The 22,505-nt window shown below is 55.0% G+C and overlaps 5 protein-coding genes across 5 annotated transcripts; 1 reads left to right on the top strand and 4 right to left on the bottom strand.

Moving 5' to 3' along the window:
* Nucleotides 1-66: 66 nt before the first annotated feature.
* KRP23_13288 (Sestrin-3) lies at nucleotides 67-1,785 on the top strand (the record flags this gene model as incomplete). Its single annotated transcript, XM_067883980.1, has 1 exon — nucleotides 67-1,785. The coding sequence occupies one exon, from the start codon at nucleotides 67-69 to the stop codon at nucleotides 1,783-1,785; it is 1,719 nt and encodes a 572-aa protein (XP_067738607.1).
* Nucleotides 1,786-2,181: 396 nt separating this feature from the next.
* KRP23_13287 (uncharacterized protein) lies at nucleotides 2,182-6,195 on the bottom strand (the record flags this gene model as incomplete). The annotated part of the gene is made up of 3 exons (XM_067883979.1): nucleotides 2,182-2,684; nucleotides 3,672-3,731; nucleotides 3,798-6,195. 3 exons carry the CDS (start codon nucleotides 6,193-6,195, stop codon nucleotides 2,182-2,184), a joined length of 2,961 nt encoding a protein of 986 aa, XP_067738606.1.
* Nucleotides 6,196-6,381: 186 nt separating this feature from the next.
* Nucleotides 6,382-7,557, bottom strand: KRP23_13286 (putative vacuolar membrane protein; the record flags this gene model as incomplete). Its single annotated transcript, XM_067883978.1, has 1 exon — nucleotides 6,382-7,557. The coding sequence occupies one exon, from the start codon at nucleotides 7,555-7,557 to the stop codon at nucleotides 6,382-6,384; it is 1,176 nt and encodes a 391-aa protein (XP_067738605.1).
* A 7,867-nt stretch (nucleotides 7,558-15,424) lies between these two features.
* KRP23_13285 (uncharacterized protein) lies at nucleotides 15,425-16,778 on the bottom strand (the record flags this gene model as incomplete). Its single annotated transcript, XM_067883976.1, has 2 exons — nucleotides 15,425-15,433; nucleotides 15,528-16,778. 2 exons carry the CDS (start codon nucleotides 16,776-16,778, stop codon nucleotides 15,425-15,427), a joined length of 1,260 nt encoding a protein of 419 aa, XP_067738604.1.
* A 521-nt stretch (nucleotides 16,779-17,299) lies between these two features.
* On the bottom strand, nucleotides 17,300-19,726 carry KRP23_13284 (uncharacterized protein; the record flags this gene model as incomplete). The annotated part of the gene is made up of 1 exon (XM_067883975.1): nucleotides 17,300-19,726. The coding sequence occupies one exon, from the start codon at nucleotides 19,724-19,726 to the stop codon at nucleotides 17,300-17,302; it is 2,427 nt and encodes an 808-aa protein (XP_067738603.1).
* Between the last annotated feature and the right edge of the window lie 2,779 nt (nucleotides 19,727-22,505).

Genomic DNA, 22,505 nt, shown 5'->3' with positions numbered 1-22,505 from the left:
GAGCCTCGAACGCCAACAGCCATAATCACTAGCAGCGCCATACAAACTTCACGTCAATTGTCGCTGATGGAGCCGCTCTCGCTCGCCGAGGCCGCCCGGCGCGTGGGCGTCAAGCGCGACGTGTTCTTCCGCCGCGTGCTGGTCTCGGATGCCGACGTGCAGCAGCAGATGCTCGCGCGCATCACGGACGAGCTGCACGAGCTGCTGGCGCGCGAGGACCCGACGCTCGTGACCGACTTCTTCCCCACGGCGCTGCGTCTGGCGCTTGACGCGCCCTTCCCGGCCGTGCGCGAGGCGCTGCTCGCCATCGTGGACGTCGTGGAGCAAAAGTACCCGGAGGCGCAGCTGCTGCGCGCGCGGCAGACGCGCGTGTCGTACTTTTTCGCCAACGGAGACGCACCCGAGGACGCTGAGGCCGAGAGCGTCCCACGCGTGGACGAAGAGGGCGACGTCGAGCTGCTGTCACTCTTGCAGGAGTCTTTTCTGCGCACGGGGCGCGTGACGCACTTAATGCAGATCCTGGCGTGGCACCGCAGCTACTTGGAGCTCTTCGACCGCAGTCTGGCGTCCACGATGATGCGCGACGGGACGTTGCCGCTGCAGTGGCGCAGCTACATCGCTGTCATGGGCGCCAGCGAGCTGCGGTGCCACTACCTGGCCGACCTGCAGCAGTACAACTTTGTGGTGAACGCCGGAGACGCCGAGTGGGTCAAGGGACTGGACTACGTGCCGCCCAAGCTCTTCCGCCTGCACGAGCTCAGCTCGCTCCTTGCGCATCGCCCGTGGCTGCTGACGGCCGACCACGTGGCGGAGCTGCTGCGCTCGGACCAGGACGACTCGTGGTCGGTGTCGGAGCTCGTGCACGCCATCATTGTGCTGTGCCAGGCGCACTCCATGGCCAGCATCGCGCTGGGCGTCGGCTGCGCGGAGGAAGTGGACCTGGCAGTCTTTGGGCAGTTCGGAGTCGCCTTGGACGCCGAGACGGCGACCACTGAGGGCGGAGACAACCAGGACGCCAGCAGCTGCAGCAGCGTGGATCTGTCGACGATCGACCGCGACGACGACATGTTGCTGAAGCAGCTCAAGAAGAACAGCGGCCTGGACAGCGACACGGCGGACGAGGAGGAGGAGGTGACGGACGAACAGCAACAGGATGGGGCCGAGGAGGAGGAGGACGAGGAACAGTATGGCGCTGACGATGGCTTCGAGGTGGTGGTGGACGAAGCAGACTACGGAATTAATGCCACAGCCACTCGGCGGATAGACACGCTGTGGCGGTTTTGTGGCGGCAGCGTCATCCGCTACGCGGACTTTGACGTCCGCTCCGAGGAGTACGAGGTGCTGCACACGGAGGACTTTAGCTGGGACGAGCACTGCTTCTCGCTTGTGAAGCGGTATTTCCCGGGCGAGGCCGGCCAGATCCTCGAGGACCTTTTTAACTTGACGAGCAAGCTGACGTACGACTACTTCGGACAGCAGAAGGAGGAGTGCGTGGACACGAGTCCGTACCGCGACGCTGTGTGGTACTATGTCCACCGCATCTTCGGTATTTGCCACGACGACTACGACTACCGACAGGTGAACACATACCTGAACCGGCCGACGAAGATCTTCCTGAAGAAGGTGGCGTGCACGCCCTGGAAGGTGCGCCAAGAAGACTTCGCGCACTTTGACCGCACGCTTAGCCCCTCGGAGAAGTGCCACGTGATTTTGATCGTCGCCGAGGCGCGCAAGCAGGCTGGACTCATGTACGGTCTGCGTGCTGTCATGAACCACATGCGCTGAAGCGAGCGAGGTAACTCGCTCTGTGTTCCTGTGACCCACCCTACCCAAGCAGTCCGTTCCAGTCCAGTCCTGCGCGGTTCATTTTAGCGAGTCAGCATGTTGGCAGTGTGCCCGCTGCTCCGTATCCGACGCCTGCGCACGGTGTCGTGCCCTAGCCAAACCCGAACCAGCGCGATCAGTATAAAGCTCTTCCTTCGATGCAGCAGACGCGAACGAGCAAGGATCAAGCGTTCGCACCATTGTGGTCAGCAAGACAATCCATCCATCCAGGAAAAGCTTCAGAAGCAAAGCCGTAGCGAGGCGATAGAAGCACCAGCTACGACGAGGAAACTAATGAATGTAAGTTATCCCGTACACGTTCGTTGATGGTGGTATTACTGTTCTGGGGCAGCGTCGTTATCGTTTTTGGTACGGTTGCCAGGTGTGGGCCATCTTCACATGGTATCGGAGCACGCTGTCGGAAGCCTCACGAGTTCGAGGCCTCTCTGCTTGCTGGGTAACGTACTTCTCACTGCTGCCGGTCGGCTCTTTCTCCTGGTTGGAGGTCGTTGCACCTTTCCAAAGGTACTCAACAAGCTCTGTGCGATTCATTGTGGGGGACGTCTCCGTCGGCTTGGCCGGAGCAACACCCAGGCGAGTTCCACTACCAGTTGAGGGCTTGCTACTCTGTGCGAGTTTTCCCTGACTGATGCTCTGTTGATTTGCTGCCAGGTCACAGTGTACCGTGCTGCGTCTACTGCTGGGCGTGCGAGGACGAAGCAAGCTTGATTTCACGTCTGCAAGCGTCACCATAGAGTACTTCTTCGCACGCGCATCGGTTCTGTCTCCTCGACTGCTTGAGCACTCGGTGCTTCCGTCTGTGCTCAGCTGGAACTGCTCAAGCTCTTTCAAGACAGAATCTGCACGAAACAGTTGAGCGAAGCATGCTTAGTGAGTGACCAAGAACGAAGCACAGCAATTACACAACGTACGCAGAGACGAAGTATCCTGAGTGATCGATTTGAAAGCAGACGAAGGTGGCAATCGCTTTGTTTCCACCCCCGAGGTTGTTTGAGCAAGGATGAAGTTCCGTACAGCTCGGCCAACATCAGCAGGTCGAACGTTCCCTTTGCGTGATCTGGGGTGCTCGTGAGTAAAAGCCAAGTCGCGGTTTGTCAGAGACAACCGTTCCTGCAAGACTGACACGCGTGGCTTCATTGCACCCTTCCAAGCTGATCCTGGTGGTCTCTTAAGTAGCTCTTTCGCTTCTGTTTCTCGTTGCTGTCGGCGTGCTGCCATGTCCACGGGAAAAGTCCAGGGTTGGTTGAGTGGTGCGCGTCGGGTGGCAAAGTGATCCAGCACGCCGTAAGGCTCTCCGCCCACGCTCCAAAGTTTTATTTGCCCGCTTGCTGACGATGTCAATACTGCCGCCGGGTCCGTAGCTACTTCCAGTGAGAGCACCGCTCCGCAATGTGCTCTCCAATGCCGCGCTGCCTGTACTACCTCAGTAGCCGGCGGAGTCGAGGATTCTTCCTCTTGATTCAGCGACGATGTATCATGATGTGTCGGGCTTTTCATTCGGGCGTGATGATAGAGTGCTGCGATCGAGTCAAAGCTTATAGTCATCTCTTCGTGCTGGAATGCTGCAACATCAGTTCCAGTCACACCAGCACGACCTCGCCGAGATTGGCCACTACCAGATGACGGTCTTGACATCGGACCAGCAGTCTGGAGAGTGGAAAACGTGTGTTGACAGGCACGCCAAACGTGCCACTGCGTCACAAAGCCAGCTTCGTCACTAGCGTACACATGTACGCCACATTCGTGCTCAAGGCGAAGACGATCGTTGATAGCGGGTCTGCTGGAGAAAATCCGTAAGCGCTCTTTTGGTGACAATGTTGGCGCACTTGGTGGTTTTGCAGCCTGAGATGAATCCTCAGGATCTCCACTATCATCGGCGTGGCTACCTGTAGTCACTGGGACGCAAAAGGTAACGATATGAGTGACCGCAGCATTGGGCTGATTTTTCTCACCTTTTGCCGTCGGTGACCACGATAACTCCACCAAGCATCGATATGAAGTTGTCCCTGGGACTGGTGACCACAGAAAAACTCGTCCAGACGATGTGCCACCAACGATATCGGCAGTTGACCCGAAGAAACTCATGCACGTGATTTCTCCGCAGGAAGGTGGAGCAACACACGTTCCTTGCGAATGGCTCACATCGAAATTCCACACTTGGATGAAGCTATCGCCGCGAGGATTCGCTACAAGTACTGCGACAAGATTCAGTGCTTCGTTTCCTGTGCTTTTCAGAATGACGTGCTTTGCGGCGCTGGGTCTACAGCCACTTTTGTTCTCGTACGCTGATGACTCCAAAGCAGGTCCATTTTGCTGCGCAAGACGCCCTGGTGAACTCTGAGTTTCTGCTTGGCCTTGAGGCGTGGATGTCAGCTCTATCTCAGGCAGCAAGCGAAGCGATTGCAGCAATACTGATAGGATGGGGCCTCCTCCGAATGGCACATAAAATCCCTGCGGATTGTCCTCATCGCAGATATGCAGCACGGAGTCCGACGAGATCGAGATGACACGCTTTCCATACAGCACGTACGAAACACCGACTACGCAATTCGTATGCGGATCCAGCTCCTTCATGACGTTCCCGTTGACGGCGTTTAGCACTTTGATGCTCCCGGTATCGTCACCAACAATCACTTTGCGCTCGCGGTCGTCCACACACACTGCGGTGATGGCTCGAGCTTGAGCCTCGCGGGACTCTGGGTCGTCCGCCTGCTTGGTACCAAGGTGCGAGTTTACAGCTGTCGGATTCTTTGTTGACAGCACTATCGTCGCGTACTCGTACGTTTTCCAGAGAGCACCGGTGTCTCCTTTCCAAAGTAGCAATTTGGTGCTTGTAGCTCCAACAACCACGTTGAGAGCGCTGCAGAAGTACGCGAAAAAGACTTCCTCACGGGGTTTGACTTCACAATGGTCGTAGAAGTTCACTTTGGTTCCTGCTGTCACTAGTACAGGATCGCTGGCTGTTGTTTCTGGTACCACAAACATGCTCCAGATATGTTGAGGTAGTTGCCAATTTGACGCGGGTGATGGTGCGTACCGGAACGTTTGAAGGCACTCCCATGGTTCCGAGGTGGGCGTCCGCATTACGCTCGAGTAAACGTTGAAAGTTTCAGTCCGATCAACACTAATGAGTTGGTGCTTTGAATCCACGAACGCTAGCAGTTCGACAGGAGCCTCGTGCTGCCTGAGAGTTGTGTCGTGTGTCAGCATTCCACCCGAGCTCGTCTTTTTCCAAGTCGAGATATACCGGGAGGTCTCGTCCGCATACGAGTGAAAACCAACACTGGCGATACTCTCCACCTCGGTGGAGTACACGAGAACCTTGACACCGCTTCCGTGAGCATCGAAGGAGCCCACTTCTTGACCAGTTTCAGTATCCACGACGCTCAAGATGCCATCCTCACGACCAACAGCGAGATATGACCGATTGATAGATCGAAAAGCGACGATTGCAGTGACACCTTTGAGCCGTTCTTGGACAACCGTGACCTCTTTTGTGGCAATGGTACCAGGTGGAGGCACTCGGATCTTACCAGACAAGTCCCAGAGCTCTAGCTGACTGATTTTGGTGTGAGGCTGACCAGTACCAGCATTCGGGCGGTAGCTGTCTCGTCGGGAATCGGATGCCTTCCCAGAGTGCACGGTAGGGAAGATCACTGCGGAGGTGGCCATGATCTTGAGTGAAGGTACCCAGCACAAATGCTCCTGAGCGGCATGGGACTCGAGTCGATGTGTCATCACGGGGTTGTACAGATCTGCCACGCTCCAAATGCTCAGGTATCCTCGAACGAGAATCGAGGAGGTGACTAGCGACTTTCGCGTGGGCACGTAGACCACGTCGATGATAATATGCTCTGCGAAAGCTGTGTGCAGACGCATTGTGGAGAGGTGTCGCGGGCCGTCGTTGCGATCGAACTGTAGCCCGTAGATGTACACGACGTCGGAGCTCGCCTCGAAGTATGCCATAGCGTTTTGATCGGCGAGAAGCCTCATTTGATGCACCCGCGTGGCAATATTTCTCAACGGTGTTTTGGTATCTGGTGGCGGCATTGACAGCGGCACGTAATGTTTGTCCGATTGCCCTCGGCCTTCAAAGTAGAAGTCGGCTTTGGCCTGGCCAGCGTCCATCATGTAGGCAGTGAACTCGTCCCAGTCCAGCACGGCGTCTCCGTTCACGTCGATGGTGTGGAAGAGCTCGATCACCCCAACCACAAAGTCCAACTCGGAGTGAATTCGATCGCGGAGACTCTTCTTCATGAGGCGGACAAAAGCTTCTAGGTCTAGACTGGCCGTGAACTGCCCTCGCAGCCTCCGTACGTCCTCTGTCGTCATATTCATCATGACATCCATCTTGGTTTCAGTCACTGGGCTGCGCCTCAGCCAGCTTGGTGCTGGCAAGGAAGCGAGAAACGTCCATACGTCTCTTCGTGGACTCGATGCCTGAACTGCCACTCGGTTAATGCAGTGAACCTCGAGGCTTGAGCAACAGGTTGTTCATCACGCACGGTCATTTCATATTGCTGAAAAATAAGCTGCTTACTCCTGCATTCGGTACTTAGTGGCGGGGGACTTGGGCGAGAGCGCCCCGGCAGAGCTGGAGGATTCCCACTCGGTCTCAGCTCCGGTACGCAGTTGTTCCTTGCGCGTGCTGACAGCGAGGACGACAAAGCCGCCCAGCACCAACACCGACGAAATGAACGTGACGTAGTTGGGCGAGATATCGTTCACGATCCAATCGGAGAGGATGGCCATGGGCACCGTTAGCGACAAGCCGATGGTGGCTGTGGTGGTGGACGTGTACATGATGGACACAGCCCACAGGTAGTCGGCCAGCACGTTGTTCAGCAGACCCTGTACGAAGAGCAGGCCCACGATCTCCCATGTGAGGTTGCGCAGCGACTCGACGCCCGTGTAGTTGAAGATGATGCAGAGGATCCCAAGCGCCACGAGACTGAACACGCCCACGAAGCCGATGAAGAGCGACACGCTCATGCCAGCGTCGTCGGGAAGATATTTGCGGATGGCAGTGGTGTACACGCCGTACATGATGGCGCCGATGAGCGCGCAGACGTTGCCCCAGAAGCTTTCCGAGGTACCGTCACTAGAGTCGTTCGCGAGCGTCGTGCAGTTACCGGCCATGCAGAGCGCCACGCCCAGCGCCTTGAGCCACGTGAAGCGCTCCTTGAGGATCCACACGGCCAGGATGAGCGTGAATACCGTGGACGTGGTGCTCAGAATGGTGCTGCTCGTGACGCTGGTGAGGTTGAGGCTCTCGTTGTAGGCGAAGTTAGCAACGAACCAGAGCGGGGCGACGATTGCTGCCGCGATTATCGTGCGCCTCAGCGTGACCTTGTCGTGCGGGGTCTGGGTCGGTGCGGAAGTGGTCTCGGACTTGGTCTGCGGCAGGTCGGATTCCTTGCCACCCAACTGCGGCAGCCACACCTTGGTGACGTAGTATATAGGGAGGTTCACGGAGGAGAGCGCCATGCTGAAGGATGTGAGGAAGAACGGCGCCTCGAAGGACAGGTCGTTGAAGATGTACTGAATGAGCACACTGGAGAAGTTCCAGATGATGGCCACGCACACGAGGAAGGCGCAGCCCACGGCCCATTGCCACACGGAGCCGCGCTTGTCGGGCGACGTCGGGTCTCTACTGCTCGCATCGGCTTCGGCCATGACAGACGTGGGCGGGTTTGACAGAAGCTGGCTCATGGCGACGATCACTGCAACTGCGAAGACGATATGGCGAGCTGCCGGAGCTTTCAAGAATGCTCGGGCTTCCGATTGCTGCCACAGTCTCCGGCCAAACATTGGGCGCGTGTAGCGTGATGGATCAAGAGTACGAAGATACAGGCGGCAGCGCATGGGATTAGCTAGTGCTGTTGACGTGAGGAAACACGCTAAAACACCAGAAATCGGACGCAACTCCGCATAGTGCTCATAATCAGGACTCAACGCCGCATATTAAACCGGCACCATAATCCGTTGAATTCAACCACCGGCACGCTTGGGACTCGCCGCTGGAAATGATGCTCTACGAGACGAACGTTTTAACCTGTCCGTTGTCGCGTATTCGCTGTCGTCATACGAAGCACGCCCCAGCACGAAATAGCGCTGTCAATTGAAGAGAAACTTGCTCGTAGGCCTGGGTCGGCATAGCAAGCCTGAGCCACGCACAAAAACCCTCGACCATGTTGCCGAGTCCCAGGTCCAGCGATGCCCGAGATGGTGATGCCCTATGATTCGGGCGTCTTCACAGTTCCCGAGCGACACGCCCAGCGTGGGGCCCATAGTCTCCGGGTGATGATCATGATAAAGTTGTCCACGAAGCCGAAGCTGATAATCGAAAACATCCCCAGTTTGAGCTCCTGCAACGCCGGGGGCATCAAATTAGCACCTGTTGCTGCTGCCGTCTAAGCAATCGCAGCCGTCACTTCCACTGGGGTCTTCGTCGACTGCCGCACCATACTCGACATCCTGGACAAACTCCGAGTCGTGGGTGGCGACAGCAGCGCGCTGAGACGCTGCGGGTCCGTCTTCAGCGCCGTCTCTAGGTCGTGCAGCAGTGCCGAATTCTCTATGCCGGGTAATTGTCGCCACTCAACTCTAACGGATGCTGCTGTCTTCACTCAGACGTCTACATTGCTGACGTGCTGTCCGCTAAGATGCACGAGTCTGTCGGAGTTGATGAGGATCGTGACGTGCACGCCAGCTATAGCAAGCGCTGGTGGGTGGTCCGTGGTGTGGCGGATATGAAAATACTCAGATTTCTGATTCTCCATCAAGTATCCCAAAAAGAATGGAATTAGACGTGTAATTTATTTCGGACAAGTAAATTACGCGAACTGTTTTTTTTTTTTACTGATCCTCCACGTTGCTGTTTAAATGGCTCGGAAAGTCGCAAAGTGGGCAACTTATCCTGCAGTGTAGGATAAGTTGCCCACTTTCGAATTCCCGAGCCAATTAATACAGCAAAATCCGAAAGTGGGCAAAAATTCCTGCACGTGTATTGCCACGTCAACACCTGGCTGGTGTGGCGTACGTAAAGTAAGGTAGAGTGTGGCAATAGTTAGTGTACCTTTTTTCTATTGCCATGCGGGGCAAAAATTTCGACGCGTTTACCGCCAAACCCTGGAGGGTGTGGCGCACGTAAACCAGATGTACAGTGAGATATTCAATTTTGCAGCGGGTTTAACCATACTCAGTAAGGCAGGGAACCAATTCTCAAAGTCAAGTTTAGACCAAACCAAATATTTGGAGAAATCGGATGTACAGGGATAATAATTTATAAGTTTATGAGCAGGTGCGTGGGCAGAAATTCGAATCTGGCTATTTGACACGTTAACAGCGAAAAGGGGAGGTTAGGTGTACATAACATATGGCGGGAAAATACAAAGCGACACACAGGTAATATGAAACTTGACGGGGTGCTCGTAGGTTGTACATGCGTGGGCAAGCATGTATGCCACCAAGTGCTGCATCGAAGTAGAATGCGCCCAGTGCAGGCAAACTACATGTAGAAGTACTCAGCTTTACTGACGGTCCTTCGGCTCTTGCACGATGGACCTTCTTCTATTCGACTTCAATTTGCCTTTTTCTAGACTGCCGCATATATGAACGCCTCTTGTACAAACGTCTTTTCAAACCTTGTCCAACAGATATCCGGTATATGTTTGTGTCGTGTAGGAACACGCAGAAAATCTCACTACCGAACGGTATGAGTCCCACCAACAACACACGCTTCCCTCGCGAAAGGTCAGCGAACGTTGGATCAACACCTGAAGACCAGGAACGATCCCTTACACCGGGTTGGTTGTAAGCGCCTCTGTATACCAAGGTTGAGTTCGGTCAACCTTAAAACCTGCACTACTAGCCACGAGCGAGGGCTAGAATGCAATATTGCGCTTTCGCGCGAACCCCCGCAGTCCCTCAGAAGTAAGGGTACCGGCAGTCACGCCTAATACGGGTTTGCCGAGGGTAACCTCGGCGGGTAGTGAAATACACTTGGGAACACTCGGGTTCCACCAATATATAGGGACCGACACTCCTTGTCGCCCCTAACTCTCGGCCACTCCTATCTCTTGGACTGACCAGCAACAAACTCTCGGTTCAATGTACCTCAAGCTCGCTGACAGGCATCCCACGCAGCCGAGCGTATCCAGACCCTAAGACAAGCTAGCTAGACTTACCGAAGACGGACTTGACCCTTGGTGGCTTGTGGGGAAGACTGCTGATTTATTTCTCTTATCCTACAGCTCTGGGAGCCTCTGTAGGTCATCATTTGGCTAGTCCTATATCTCTATACAAATATCAAGTGTAAACAGATCTCTGTGGGAAATCGTATAGCCGGCTCTACACAGCCGAGGGTACGACACCGAAGTGGGTACAAACGAGGTTTTAACCTCGGCCGGGGTTTTATTAGACCCAGCCGAGACCTCGGTCACTATTGTTCCTAGGTCACTGTAGCGCGGGAAATGAGACCAGCCAATCAAGACACTCTGTCGCCGTTCACTGAAAGGTGCAACGTCCGCCGGACCTTGACTGTTCGGCTCCAAAACCCAACGCCACAACTGCCCCCGCCTCGACGCAAGCTCCCGCAAGTAGTGCGCGTCGCGGCGCCTCTTGATCGCACCCCGATGGCTCGCCGCTCGCCGTTGCTGTGCCGAGCTACGGCCGCCGCTCCTCATGCTCTCGACACCTCCGAAGAGGTTCGTTTCCTGTCTCTCTTTCCGTCTTCATGCTCCTCGAACCTTGTTTGACCGCCTCCACGTTCACAGGAAGCTAGCGGCACTCCGTCCGCTACTTCTGGCTCCGCTGGAGCATCGGTGACCGTTCCTCGGTCGCCGGCTGCCACTCCTCTGGCTGCGGGCGAGGGTGCAGAGGGTTCGTCCCCACCCACGCCTCCGTCGGCTTTGGTGACGACCCCATTGGCTGCCCAAGCTTCTGTCGCTCGTGTCCCCGATCAGCCGAGCGTGGAGAAGAAAGGTGAAGACACTTCCGAGCATTCGCGAAGTCGCACTCCCGCTTCGGCAGCAGACAGCGAGTTGGCCGCTTCTTCAAGGGTCGAATTTGGATGTTTTGGCCGACATCGCGTCGACACCTGAGGTCTAGGCTTCGGTCTGGCCTCATCCATTTTCCACGTTCGTTCCTCAAGCTGCCAGTGTGCCGTCCGAAGCCTGTAGTCCTCCGTAGCGGCAGTTCTTGAGCTCCAAGTAATTCCATTTAATCCAATTCCATTCGAAAATCGTTCACGTCACATGTAAATATGCAAATTCGATGCAGTAGCAGTTTTCGTCTGTCACTGCGGGCTGCATCATCCCCGCAGGCAGTTCATTCGTCAACCGACGTCGCAACCAGGCCTCGTCAGAGTCTTGGTAGCAATCAATAGTCGGTCACTCGCAATTTTGATACAGTAGCAAATTTCATCTGTTGCTACGGGCTGTATCACTCCCGTAGACAGTTCAACTCTCGGTAGCTCTCCAGATTAGTTCTCGTCAGCGACTTGAACCATCTGCAATCGTCGTTCGCTGCGCCGAGTTCGCAGATAATCGTAAAGTAGCCCCCCGCATGATAAATTTGAGGCAGGCTCCCACGTGGGCTCATCATACCCAATCCACTTCACTTTGAACTCTCGGACAGCACGGCTAGTGCTCGTCGACAGCGGGGATCGGTCATCGAGGATGGCTTCTACCTCATATTCGCCAGCGAGCTGGTCTGGCTCCCAGCTATCTTCAGGCAACAACTCCTCGTCGAAGTCCAGTCTCGTATCCTCGGTCACTTCAGGTGCTAACCGACTCTTCGGTCGGTCTCCAAATTCGTCAACGGCCTTGAGTCGGGACACGTGCACCACCGGGTAGAACCTGTACCCACTTCGGTCTGGCAATTCCAACTCGTACGCAAACTCTTCGATCTTTTTCTTGATCCTGAATGGTCCATGCCATCGGTGGGCGAGTTTCTTGGTCAACCCTGGCTTGACTCGTTCCATATACAACCAAACTCTGCTTCCGGGTTGGAACAGAGACCTCGGCCCTTCGACAGTGGGGTCAGATGTTGCCCCCGTCTCCACCTGTGACTCGTCAGAAGTCTCGTTTTCAGTCGACATTCGGTACTGCAGCTCTCTCACGTCGCTCCAGCGACTCATTGTGTTCTCTCGCCCTCCGAGCTTTCTCGACACTTTGGTACTCCATTGCCATTTTCCACGAGATTTCCTGTTGCCGGTTCACTTCTCGGCGCCATGCCAATGCGTCAGTCTGGCCTCCGAATCCTCGTTTGAGTGACGACGACATCGCTCGCAGCGTGGATTGTGCGTCCCACCCATGAACTAGGTAAAACGGAGTGTCCTTCCGGGTGCCATCTTGAGAGTTGTTGATAGCGAAGATCAATCGCTCCGCGATCTCGTCCCAGTCTTGCTGCAGCGGGTCTTCTGCGTACACCCGCACCGATTGCATGACCGTCTTCACCGACCTCTCTTGCTGTCCGTTCGCCTGCGGCCGATAGCTCAGGGTCGCTCTTGACCGAGACTGCATCATTTCTGCAAAGGCCTGGAACACCTCGCTCATGAAGCGAGGGTCTCGGTCATGTCGGATCAGAGTTGGTGCTCCGAATCTTCGGTACACGCATTCCTCGAAAGCCTGTGCGACCCTCAGAGCGGTAGTGTCTGACATAGCTTTACCCATGACGAATCCTGTGAACGCGCACTGGAACAGTAGTAGGGCTGAGTTGCCCCGACGAGACTTCGGTAACGGTATGACGAAATCCATCGACACTATCTGGAACGGTCGCTCTGCTAAGACATTTCCTGGCGAATAGCCTCGGAACTGTGGTCGACTTTTGCTCGAACTACAGTCGGGGCAGGACTTGACGTGTCGTTCGGTGTCTGCATATAGTCCAATCCAAAAATAGTCTGATTTGACTCGGTGGTACGTTCGACCGATACCTTGGTGGCCACCTTCCAACGAGTCGTGGCAACTCCGTAGTACTTCCTGAATCATCGTTGTGGGCACCACTAGACGCATCGTTGTCTCCTCTCGGCGTTCGTTGCCCCACCGACGGTTCGTTCCAAGAAAATACAGTACACCATCCTCGCTAAGCACGAACTTGTCGGCCATCTTCCAAGCGTCTCTGGCTGCTCTGTAGCTTAGGTCTGTTTCCTTGCCTCGGAGGACCGCTTTTAGGTTCGACCATCTCAGCTCTTCATCCTGGGCGGCGGAGATTCGTCTCCGACGCTCTTCCTGTATAACCACAGGGTCAACGTCTTCTGCGTTTGGAGCGCCAGGGTCTACCTCATTGCTCGATTGCTCGGCTCTCAGCTCACTCTGAGCTTCGGTGGTCACACCATTCGCTTCGTCTCGCTCAGCTGTACCATTCGGCTCTATCACCGACGTTTCATCTGCAAGCTGGACTCGTTTCTTCCTCGCTTTTGCTTGGTGTCTGGTTGTTGCAGTTAGGTAGTCGGGTTCGTCCCGCACAAAGTCGAAAAAAGATCTGTCGCGGGAGATTCCACGGGCTACTTGGGCTCGGGCGAAGCTGACTGTCGGTTTCTCTTCGGCCGTGGTCTGTACTGAGGGTTCATAGATGACCTCTCCGATCCGGTTCAGCTCGACCAATTCTAATTTCCTAGCCTCGGTCGAAGCTACGCTGGATTCTTTGCTGCTGAGAGCCTCGCTTGCCAACGAATCTGCTGCAGCGTTGAATTCTCGGACCACGTGCAAGTACTTCACCGACCGCAGCTTGGTCGTGAGTTCTCGGTGACGATTCAGTTGAACCATCAGAGACTCCTTTCGACATGCCATCACCCCTAGGGACTGCTGGATTGTGAGTCTCGAGTCTCCCACGATGACTAAATCCTCGGCTCCATGTTCGAGCGCAGCTGAGACGCCGTTGTTCATTCCAGCATACTCAGCGAGGTTTACCGTGGTGGTCTCGAGATAAGCACTCGCAGCCGTCACTACAGTCCATTCTGGTAATTTCCACAAAATCCACGAGCAACTGCCATATCCACCGTTCTTTTCGGTCTTGGCCGAACCATCGAACGACATCACAAATCCGGTATAGGACCTCGGTAGGCAGGCATAAAGCAAGTGGGGGTCCATACGAGCAGTAGGTGACCCTTTCGTCGGCGGTGTAACTGGGGCCAACGAGTCTTCCAACTCCACGAAGCTTGTGAGGCCAGCTTGGAGAAGCTGAGCAAACGTACAATCGCGTTCCTTGACTCGGTTGACCACCAGGTGCCACGGGGACAACATAACCGCAAAGTGGGTCGCTCGACCGAACAGTGTCTTGGATTTGTGCACCCATTCGAGCGTCGAAAAACGCGTATAGACGCGGATGGTCCGACCCACCAACTGGGAGTAGCACACTTTCAACACCAGCAGTAGCGCTAAGACCTCCTTCTCGGCCGGGTGGTAGTTCATCTCGGCGTCCTTGAGGACTCGGCCACAAAATCGAACCGGGTGCAGCTTGTCATCATGGTATTGCATCAAAGTGGAGCTCAATGCCCACTCATTCGCGAATAACGTGACATGCACCTCCTTGTCTCGGTCAAAGTGCCGGAGGATCGGCGCCTCTGCAACCTTCTGTTGGAGCGCCGCGAAGCTTCGCTTGGCCGCCGAGAGGCTGCCACTAGGCGTGAAGTCTTCATCCTTCAACTGATACAAAGCTGCTCCATACACTGCGAAATCCTGGATGAATCGACTGTAATAATTCAGCGCACCGAGGAAAGACTGCATCCCTTTTTTCGAAGCAGGGAATGGCAGCTCGGTCACTGCTTTCATCTTCTTGGTGTCGGCTCGAATACCTTCTGCAGAGACTTCGTGTGACAGGAAATCCACCTTTGGCTGGACGAAGATGCTCTTCGTAAAGCTCACACTAATGCGACATTCGGTGAACCGTTGGAGCAGACGGTCTAACGTCTCCAGGCACGCGTCGAAAGTCTCGGACCCAAAACAGATATCATCGACAAACGACCGTCGGTCGAACACTGGCACCAACGAGGATTCATCCGGTTCTCCGGTGGAGAACATGTCGGCAACAGGGCTGTTCACTAACCCATTCACTGCGTCAAGCGTGACCGAGGATTCGCGGTCGGCCTCGAATTTGGTCACCCGAGTTGTTGACACCTCGAGTCGTCGCGATGAAGGGTCGGTCACCCCTGTCCGCGCAACCTCGGCGTGGGCTTCGGCCGTTCGCATAAGCTCCGAAAAGTGGAGCCAGCCGCCTTTGGGTTGGACGAAACCCCACAGAGCATTGTCAATCATTCGTTGGTAAATCATCGGTGCATTCTTCAATCCAAACGGCATTCGAAGCCATTCGAAATGTCCGAGTGCACAGACGAATGCCGAGACTTTGCGGGCCCGCATCGTCATCATAATAGCCCAGAATCCACTGGCCGCATCAAGTGAGCAGAACCATAGGTAGGCTTCCAGGTCGGTCAACAAGTCGTCGACTAACGGCATGGCGTACTCCATAATCGCCGTCACTGCATTCACCAGCTTGTAGTCGATGCACAACCGAATATCAACTCCATTCTTCTTGAGCACGATCACGATGGGCGACGCCCATGGGCTGTCCGAAAATGCCACTAGACGAGCTTTCAGCAAGCCTTTCAGAAGCTCGCACAGCTTCCGAAGGTGTCGGAGCGGTGTTCTCCGAGCTCTCTGTTTGATGGGTGGATGCCCCTTTACGTCAATATCGCACACCACACCGTAGGCCGGTGGAGGCAGAGCATTCCCACTCGCAATCATGATCTTCTCGTGTCGTTTCAGCACCGCAACGAGACTTTCTTGTTGACGGGCTGTCGCTCTCGGGTTCAGAACATTCGGTCCTGAATAATCCAGTACCGTTTCCGAGGCTTCGGTCAGGTCCGGTAAGAACGCCAACTCGTGTGCATAGTCCGTCAACTCGATCTCATTCGCTAAATGTTCGGACGTATTGGTATCGGTGTTCCCACTACCTGAACCGTCCCCCGCGGCAATCCCATGCATCATTGCTACGAAGGCAGAGTCCAATCGGGTCTCCGGGTCATCACCGAGGACTGGGATGGAGTTCTCTTCACTCGTATACGTGGTATCCGCGCCATCAGAGGTGTCGGTCGCCACCGAGTCGTCATCTTCGTCGACCCATCTATCTCCAACGGGTTCGTCAGAGGGTTGCACCGAAGTCGTCAACGGCGTTCGGTCTCGTTCTGTCGGTTCCTCAGTGCCCCTATTCGCGAACGTTATCTGGCTCTCGTCTAGGCCTTCCAAGTCGTCGGATGGTCGAGGTAGGATGCCGCTAGGTGTCGGATAGTCTCGTCGTTCTACAGCTGGTGGCTGATCTGCCAACCATCGTTCGTAGAGGTTGCGTTCCCGCGCGAACAAAGTCTCGTCTCGACACTCCGCGTACGCCAGGACTTGCCACTCCTCATACTTAGCGGAGTTCAAACGAGTGTATCCATCCCCTTGCGGCAGGTCACCCTTTTTCACCCACAGCAGTACCGATTCGTGTCTCGCGCAGTGAGCAATCTTCGGTGACACGTTCGTTAGTCGCACCATCGTCGGCTGCCCTCGTCGAGACCTCGTTACAGTGGGCACCAGGTTTCCAATCCGGCGTGCCCACACGTCGTGAGTAGTCAGAGGCGGCCGTCGTCGTGGTAACCTAAATTCTCGCCACTCACGCCCTGGGACCGACAAATCTTCGGTCGGGCGTCCAGTCACTTGCATGCTGTACGGCTCGGCCTCTGCTGGGTTCTGCGACTTCACCAGGGGCACCATTACCTCGTCCGGTAGTCTCGCAGTACCGTGGAACAGATCCAACCGGACTCCGGCTGGAATCATGAAGTCTGTTCCCAGGACCACGTCCACTCCTGCACTGTGATCCATAACCCATACTTCAAATTCGTACACGCGCTCCCAGCCTAGCGTGACTTTAACGAGTGCTCGTCTGCGGGTCTCCATCACCCCTGGGTTAATTCCTCGCACTTCCAGACTCCTACCGTGGTCTGGAACTGCGCGCAAGCGCAACCGTTTCGCGTATGACGCGGAAATTACACTGACATTCGCTCCAGTGTCCAGCAGAATCCTCGTTCGCGAGTCGTTTACAGCCCCATTGACGAGGGCTCGCAATCGCTTCCTCTTGTCATAGCGCTGGGATGACCACCACCCCATTCTCTCGCCAGATAACAGTTTAATCGTCTGGCCGAGGTCTCGGGATGGATGGTCGATTTTGGCCATGCTAAGGATCGAAGCATCGGTTAGCTCCACTCCGTCTCCGTCCACACGTCGTCCATTCACTTCACTCTCACCGAGGCTTACGCCTCTCTCCTTTACATGTTCCGTCGTTTTCACATATTCCATATTCAAGTCATCAGGCCGTTTGCTCACACCTGCGAATGCGAACATATAGTCCGCATCCAGCGCAGGTTTGGCTAACTGTGGCAGCCCGATTGGGACCAACCCAGTTTCAGTTGGCGGGCTGCCTAGTTTAAATGACTCCCATAGACGAGTTCTTGCAACTCCGGCGAGAGGTCCTTCTTCTCGACCTTAGCTCGGAGGAGATTCGTGAGTTCTTGGAAGGCTTCACACTTCCCGGCATCATGAACCTGTTTGCACATCTTGCATCGCTTAAAGCAGTAGTGAGCCGAATGGGTGAGTCCGCCGCAGGCGGCGCATGGACCATATTGGCGTCGACCATCGCGTCCGGTGGAGTTTCGGCGCTGGTCGTCTCGGTCATACGGGCGTTGGCCGTTACTTGCCCTCGGCCGACGGTTGTCGGCGCGAGCGAACGTTCCTTCAGCCGCATTGCGACGTTCAGAGTCGTTTGCGGCAGCCACGTGGCCTCGGTCCTCGGTCGACGCGTATCCGTCGTCCGAGTACCCTTCGGAGTATCGGTCGTCATCGCCAGAGTGAGACTCCGGCCCATTCTCCTCGGTGTCCTCATATCCGTCGTTGTACGCTTCCGGGTATCCTCCACGCGCGTCCACCGAGCGTCCCGCATTCAGTGCTGTCACTATGTTGGTCAGTGCGTCAGTGAGAGTGACCCTTGGTCGATATTGTTGGTCATCCCGGCGACGGTTATCGTCTCGGTAACGGTCTTCTCGACGACGGTCGTCCTCTCGGTGACGTCGGTCTCGGCGATAGCCGTCCCGCGGATCCTCGGAGCGTCCACCATCGCGTCGGCGTGCTACCTCTTGCCCTCGAGGGCGGCGGACCGAGGACTCGCGTCCAGATTTTCGCTCCCTGCGACGAAGGATATCATTGATCATATCCTCGAGGTCGTGAATGTTCTTAACTCGGACATGGCACAGACGCTCTTCTAGACCTCGGTCTTCACACGAATCCAAGAAGTGCTCGACGTGGTCCTTTGCATCACGACCGCCATGCTCGAACTGCACTCCGGCGTTGCGAGCATAGCCGTTAAGTCGGTTGAGGTAGTCGCAGACATGCTCCTTCTCCTCTCGCTTGGCCGAATAGTACCGAGCCTTCGCAGACTGGTTGAACCTCGAACAGTAGTACTTAATGAACGCATCGCTCAACAATTTCCACGTGCGTCTCGTTTTGCGGGGCAGCTGTCGGTACCAATGCAGAGCACCATCTTGGAGGCTCAATTCAAACGCCATGCACCATTCGTTGGGCGGCGTGTGCGTCCCTTTCATCTCGTATATGAACGCTCTGAGCCACTGCATGGACTTCTCGCTCTTATCGCGGAGTCCCAAGTACGGCTTGATATTTCCGAGTGGGAGATGCGTAGCGATCTCTAGCCTCGGTGTCGCACTGCCATTCTCCACAGCGCTCAGCTCACGAATTTGGCGTGCCCATTCTCCCGTCAAGTCACCCCCGGTGTCTCCGACGTCGAACGAATCTTCGTCAGATGAATCATCGCGGAGGTCGTAACGTCGGCTGGGCGTCCGACTTGCGCTTCGTCCAGCAGTCGGAGCGGTTCGATACCCCTCGGCCTCTCTCGCCAGCCGTTCTGTACGACTGACCGACCTCGGCGTCACCATGTGAGAGTCTTGGAAATATGTCGAGGTTGCTCCTTTGGCCGAAAATATTCCGGCCTCGGTCGACTCTCTGGGGCGTCTCCCAGGGGTCAATGGTAACGGAATCATGGACGGGTCGACCGGATCCGATGCGTGGCGGACGTTCGGTGGACGGCTAACTCCCGCCTCGGCCACCCCGAAGGCCGACCGAAGCTTCTGCTTCCACTTGCGAAGCGCCGTAGCGGCGTCCTCGGGTGCCCATGCTTGGAGGTCTGCTTCCGATGGGAACACTTGGGGTTCACATCCCATTGCGCGTAGGAGTTGCACCGTGTCCTCGGCCACCTGCCGAGTATTCCACGACTCCACGGGCACAGTTAACTCGCCACCGAGCTCCATCCAGATGGCTTGGCGAACAACCTCTGGAGCGAAGGATCGCATCCAGTTGCTCTTCACCTTCATGAGTTCTAGGTATCGACCCAGAACTCGATTGGCGGCCGGGGTGTCTCCGTTAAGAGGAGGCCGGCCACCATTCGGCCGAGAATTCGCATCCTCGGCCATCGCCGACGATCGGTGATCGTCGGACTCATCTTCGTCGTAACCGTTGGCTGGTTCGGGACCAGCCACTTCGTTCAACTCTTCGGTGAGGTTTCGCGCAAGCGACCTCACCCCTCCGCTGCGTCCTGCAGATACTGCAGCGGCTTCCGAAAGCTCGGGCATAGCTGCCTTCTCTTCCAGGTCATCTTCTTCGTCATCTTCTTTGGCGTCAGAATAGTCCATCGGCTCATCAAAACTGTCCGAACGCTCGTTGATCGACGCCAACGTACTCGGCGTCGCAAACGACGGACCGGAACGCCCCGAACCCTCGGTACGCGTTCCACTTGACCTCACCGGCGTTGCTGGTACCGCTGACTTCGCTTCTTTCGCCATCTTCTTTCTTCTTCTCTTCTTTCTTCTCTCGAATGCTCGTTAAGGTCAGAACCTATATGCAACCAAGCCACACAGAAGGTCACACCAATCCCGGGTCGCGGCACCAGTTGTCGTGTAGGAACACGCAGAAAATCTCACTACCGAACGGTATGAGTCCCACCAACAACACACGCTTCCCTCGCGAAAGGTCAGCGAACGTTGGATCAACACCTGAAGACCAGGAACGATCCCTTACACCGGGTTGGTTGTAAGCGCCTCTGTATACCAAGGTTGAGTTCGGTCAACCTTAAAACCTGCACTACTAGCCACGAGCGAGGGCTAGAATGCAATATTGCGCTTTCGCGCGAACCCCCGCAGTCCCTCAGAAGTAAGGGTACCGGCAGTCACGCCTAATACGGGTTTGCCGAGGGTAACCTCGGCGGGTAGTGAAATACACTTGGGAACACTCGGGTTCCACCAATATATAGGGACCGACACTCCTTGTCGCCCCTAACTCTCGGCACTCCTATCTCTTGGACTGACCAGCAACAAACTCTCGGTTCAATGTACCTCAAGCTCGCTGACAGGCATCCCACGCAGCCGAGCGTATCCAGACCCTAAGACAAGCTAGCTAGACTTACCGAAGACGGACTTGACCCTTGGTGGCTTGTGGGGAAGACTGCTGATTTATTTCTCTTATCCTACAGCTCTGGGAGCCTCTGTAGGTCATCATTTGGCTAGTCCTATATCTCTATACAAATATCAAGTGTAAACAGATCTCTGTGGGAAATCGTATAGCCGGCTCTACACAGCCGAGGGTACGACACCGAAGTGGGTACAAACGAGGTTTTTAACCTCGGCCGGGGTTTTATTAGACCCAGCCGAGACCTCGGTCACTATTGTTCCTAGGTCACTGTAGCGCGGGAAATGAGACCAGCCAATCAAGACACTCTGTCGCCGTTCACTGAAAGGTGCAACGTCCGCCGGACCTTGACTGTTCGGCTCCAAAAACCCAACGCCACATTTGCTCCTGTCTCGTACACTTCAGACCTGGGGGGATTGAAGCTGTTTTACACTACCCAATGTCTACCCGTTCGCTCGAGCCACGAAACTCAAGTCACTTGCCAAATTTCCAGCTTCTGATCAAGTTCCGAGATCGCGAGCGTGTCCCTCATCAATGTTACGCGAACTGGTTTTTTATACTGTCCAATTGGGACGGCGTTACTACAACATAATAACGACAGCACGACAGCGCTTGCTGCAACCCAACAAGCAACACCGCCAAGCAACACAAGGACGGGAGCCGAGGCGACACAGTATTATATTCTATATAAATAACGGTTATTTATCAAGTTACTGAGAGAGTTTCCCAAAACTCACAGTAGATAGACAGCAGTGAGAATGAACCAAGACGACAGAATCGCTGAGTCCAGTACCAGAGACGCGTGCGCGAGGAGCCTTGCATCCTCGGAACTACCACCTGACGACAGCGTGCACTCTCGGAGCCGCAACGAGCGCATCTGCAAGACGCTTTTGCGATCCCGGCTGCAGCAGATTGAGTGCATGGAGGCGAAGTTGGAAAGGGTAGCTAAGCATGCGCTAAAACTCCTGGACGTGCAGGACGAGTTGGCCGCCATGTTATCCCACGAGAAAGAAGAGACCCTCCGCCTTGCCGCTGAAGTCGGGGCCCCCACCAGCAATACTGACTACGTAATGTCGTACTCTGTGGCCCTTGAACAATGTTGCAAGACCCTGGTAGACAAGTTTTTAACTACGACTTCAGAGATGTGGAACGGAGTAGTTAATGCAAGCCAGACTTTTATTTTTCTATGAGTTAATCGTTGCAAGTAGATCTATGCCGGTGGATTCTACTGCCCGAGCTACTTTATTAGAGGTAGTGGTCACATCAGGGTTCATAAGAATCATCCAGAGGATACGTAGTCGCATGGCGGCGACATCTTCATGGGTGATTGTAGCCCTGTTGAACGCGAGCAATTCTTTAGCATGTCATACGCTTTAGCAATACACAATACACCACATGATGATCCATCGGGTTGTTTAGGAGCATTCATCCAAACTCCATGTTTTTCAATTGGATCGTCAGTCGTAGGAATTGGCATCAACGAGGTGCTGGGGCTTTCGTCGCTTCCGTTTCTCTTCCTCCACAACTGCATCCAACTTTGTAACAAGATGGTTCGGAATCACAAAATTGTAGTCGTAGTCACTTTCGCGGACATATTCGCGCCGACTGCGAGCAGCACGTGCGCCTACAAAGTCATCGTCCATAATAACGGGGTAGTGCTCTAGGATCTCACTGACGTGGAATCTATCACCAGCTTCAGAAGCCCACAGAATCAATCGAGAGGGTGATGGCACACTTTTCTTTGGAAGTGAAATGACCGCCAGCTTTTGCGGCTTCACTTTAGTCTGCATCCGGGCTTACTTCGTCTTCTTTCGCTGATTGTACCGAGACTTTGTTCGTGGAAGTTGAAGCACTTCAATCTCACCACGTATACTGGACGACTTACTTGCACTTACTTGCACCGCTTGAGCGATTCGGTTTAACAGCAGCCTTCGTAAGAAGATTCATTCCTTTAGGCAAGACGGCCTTGGTTGGGTATGGATTGCGTTCTTGGTCCCATACTTGTGTCAGAGTGTTTTCTGTAGAATGCCTTTTGCTATCATCCGCATCTGTACTAGCGCTTGGTAAATTAGAAGTGTTGTTGGGAGGATCTGCATATGGAGTCGTCGTATCTTCTACTAGCATAGCTCCACCCACAGCAGTAGCTTTTTGGTGCAA

The sequence above is a fragment of the Phytophthora ramorum genome, assembly GCF_020800215.1.
Source record: "Phytophthora ramorum isolate Pr-102 chromosome Unknown Phyram_PR-102_s0017, whole genome shotgun sequence".
NCBI classification, from domain to species: Eukaryota; Oomycota; class Peronosporomycetes; order Peronosporales; family Peronosporaceae; genus Phytophthora; species Phytophthora ramorum.
This window is presented reverse-complemented; position numbering and strand designations above follow the sequence as displayed.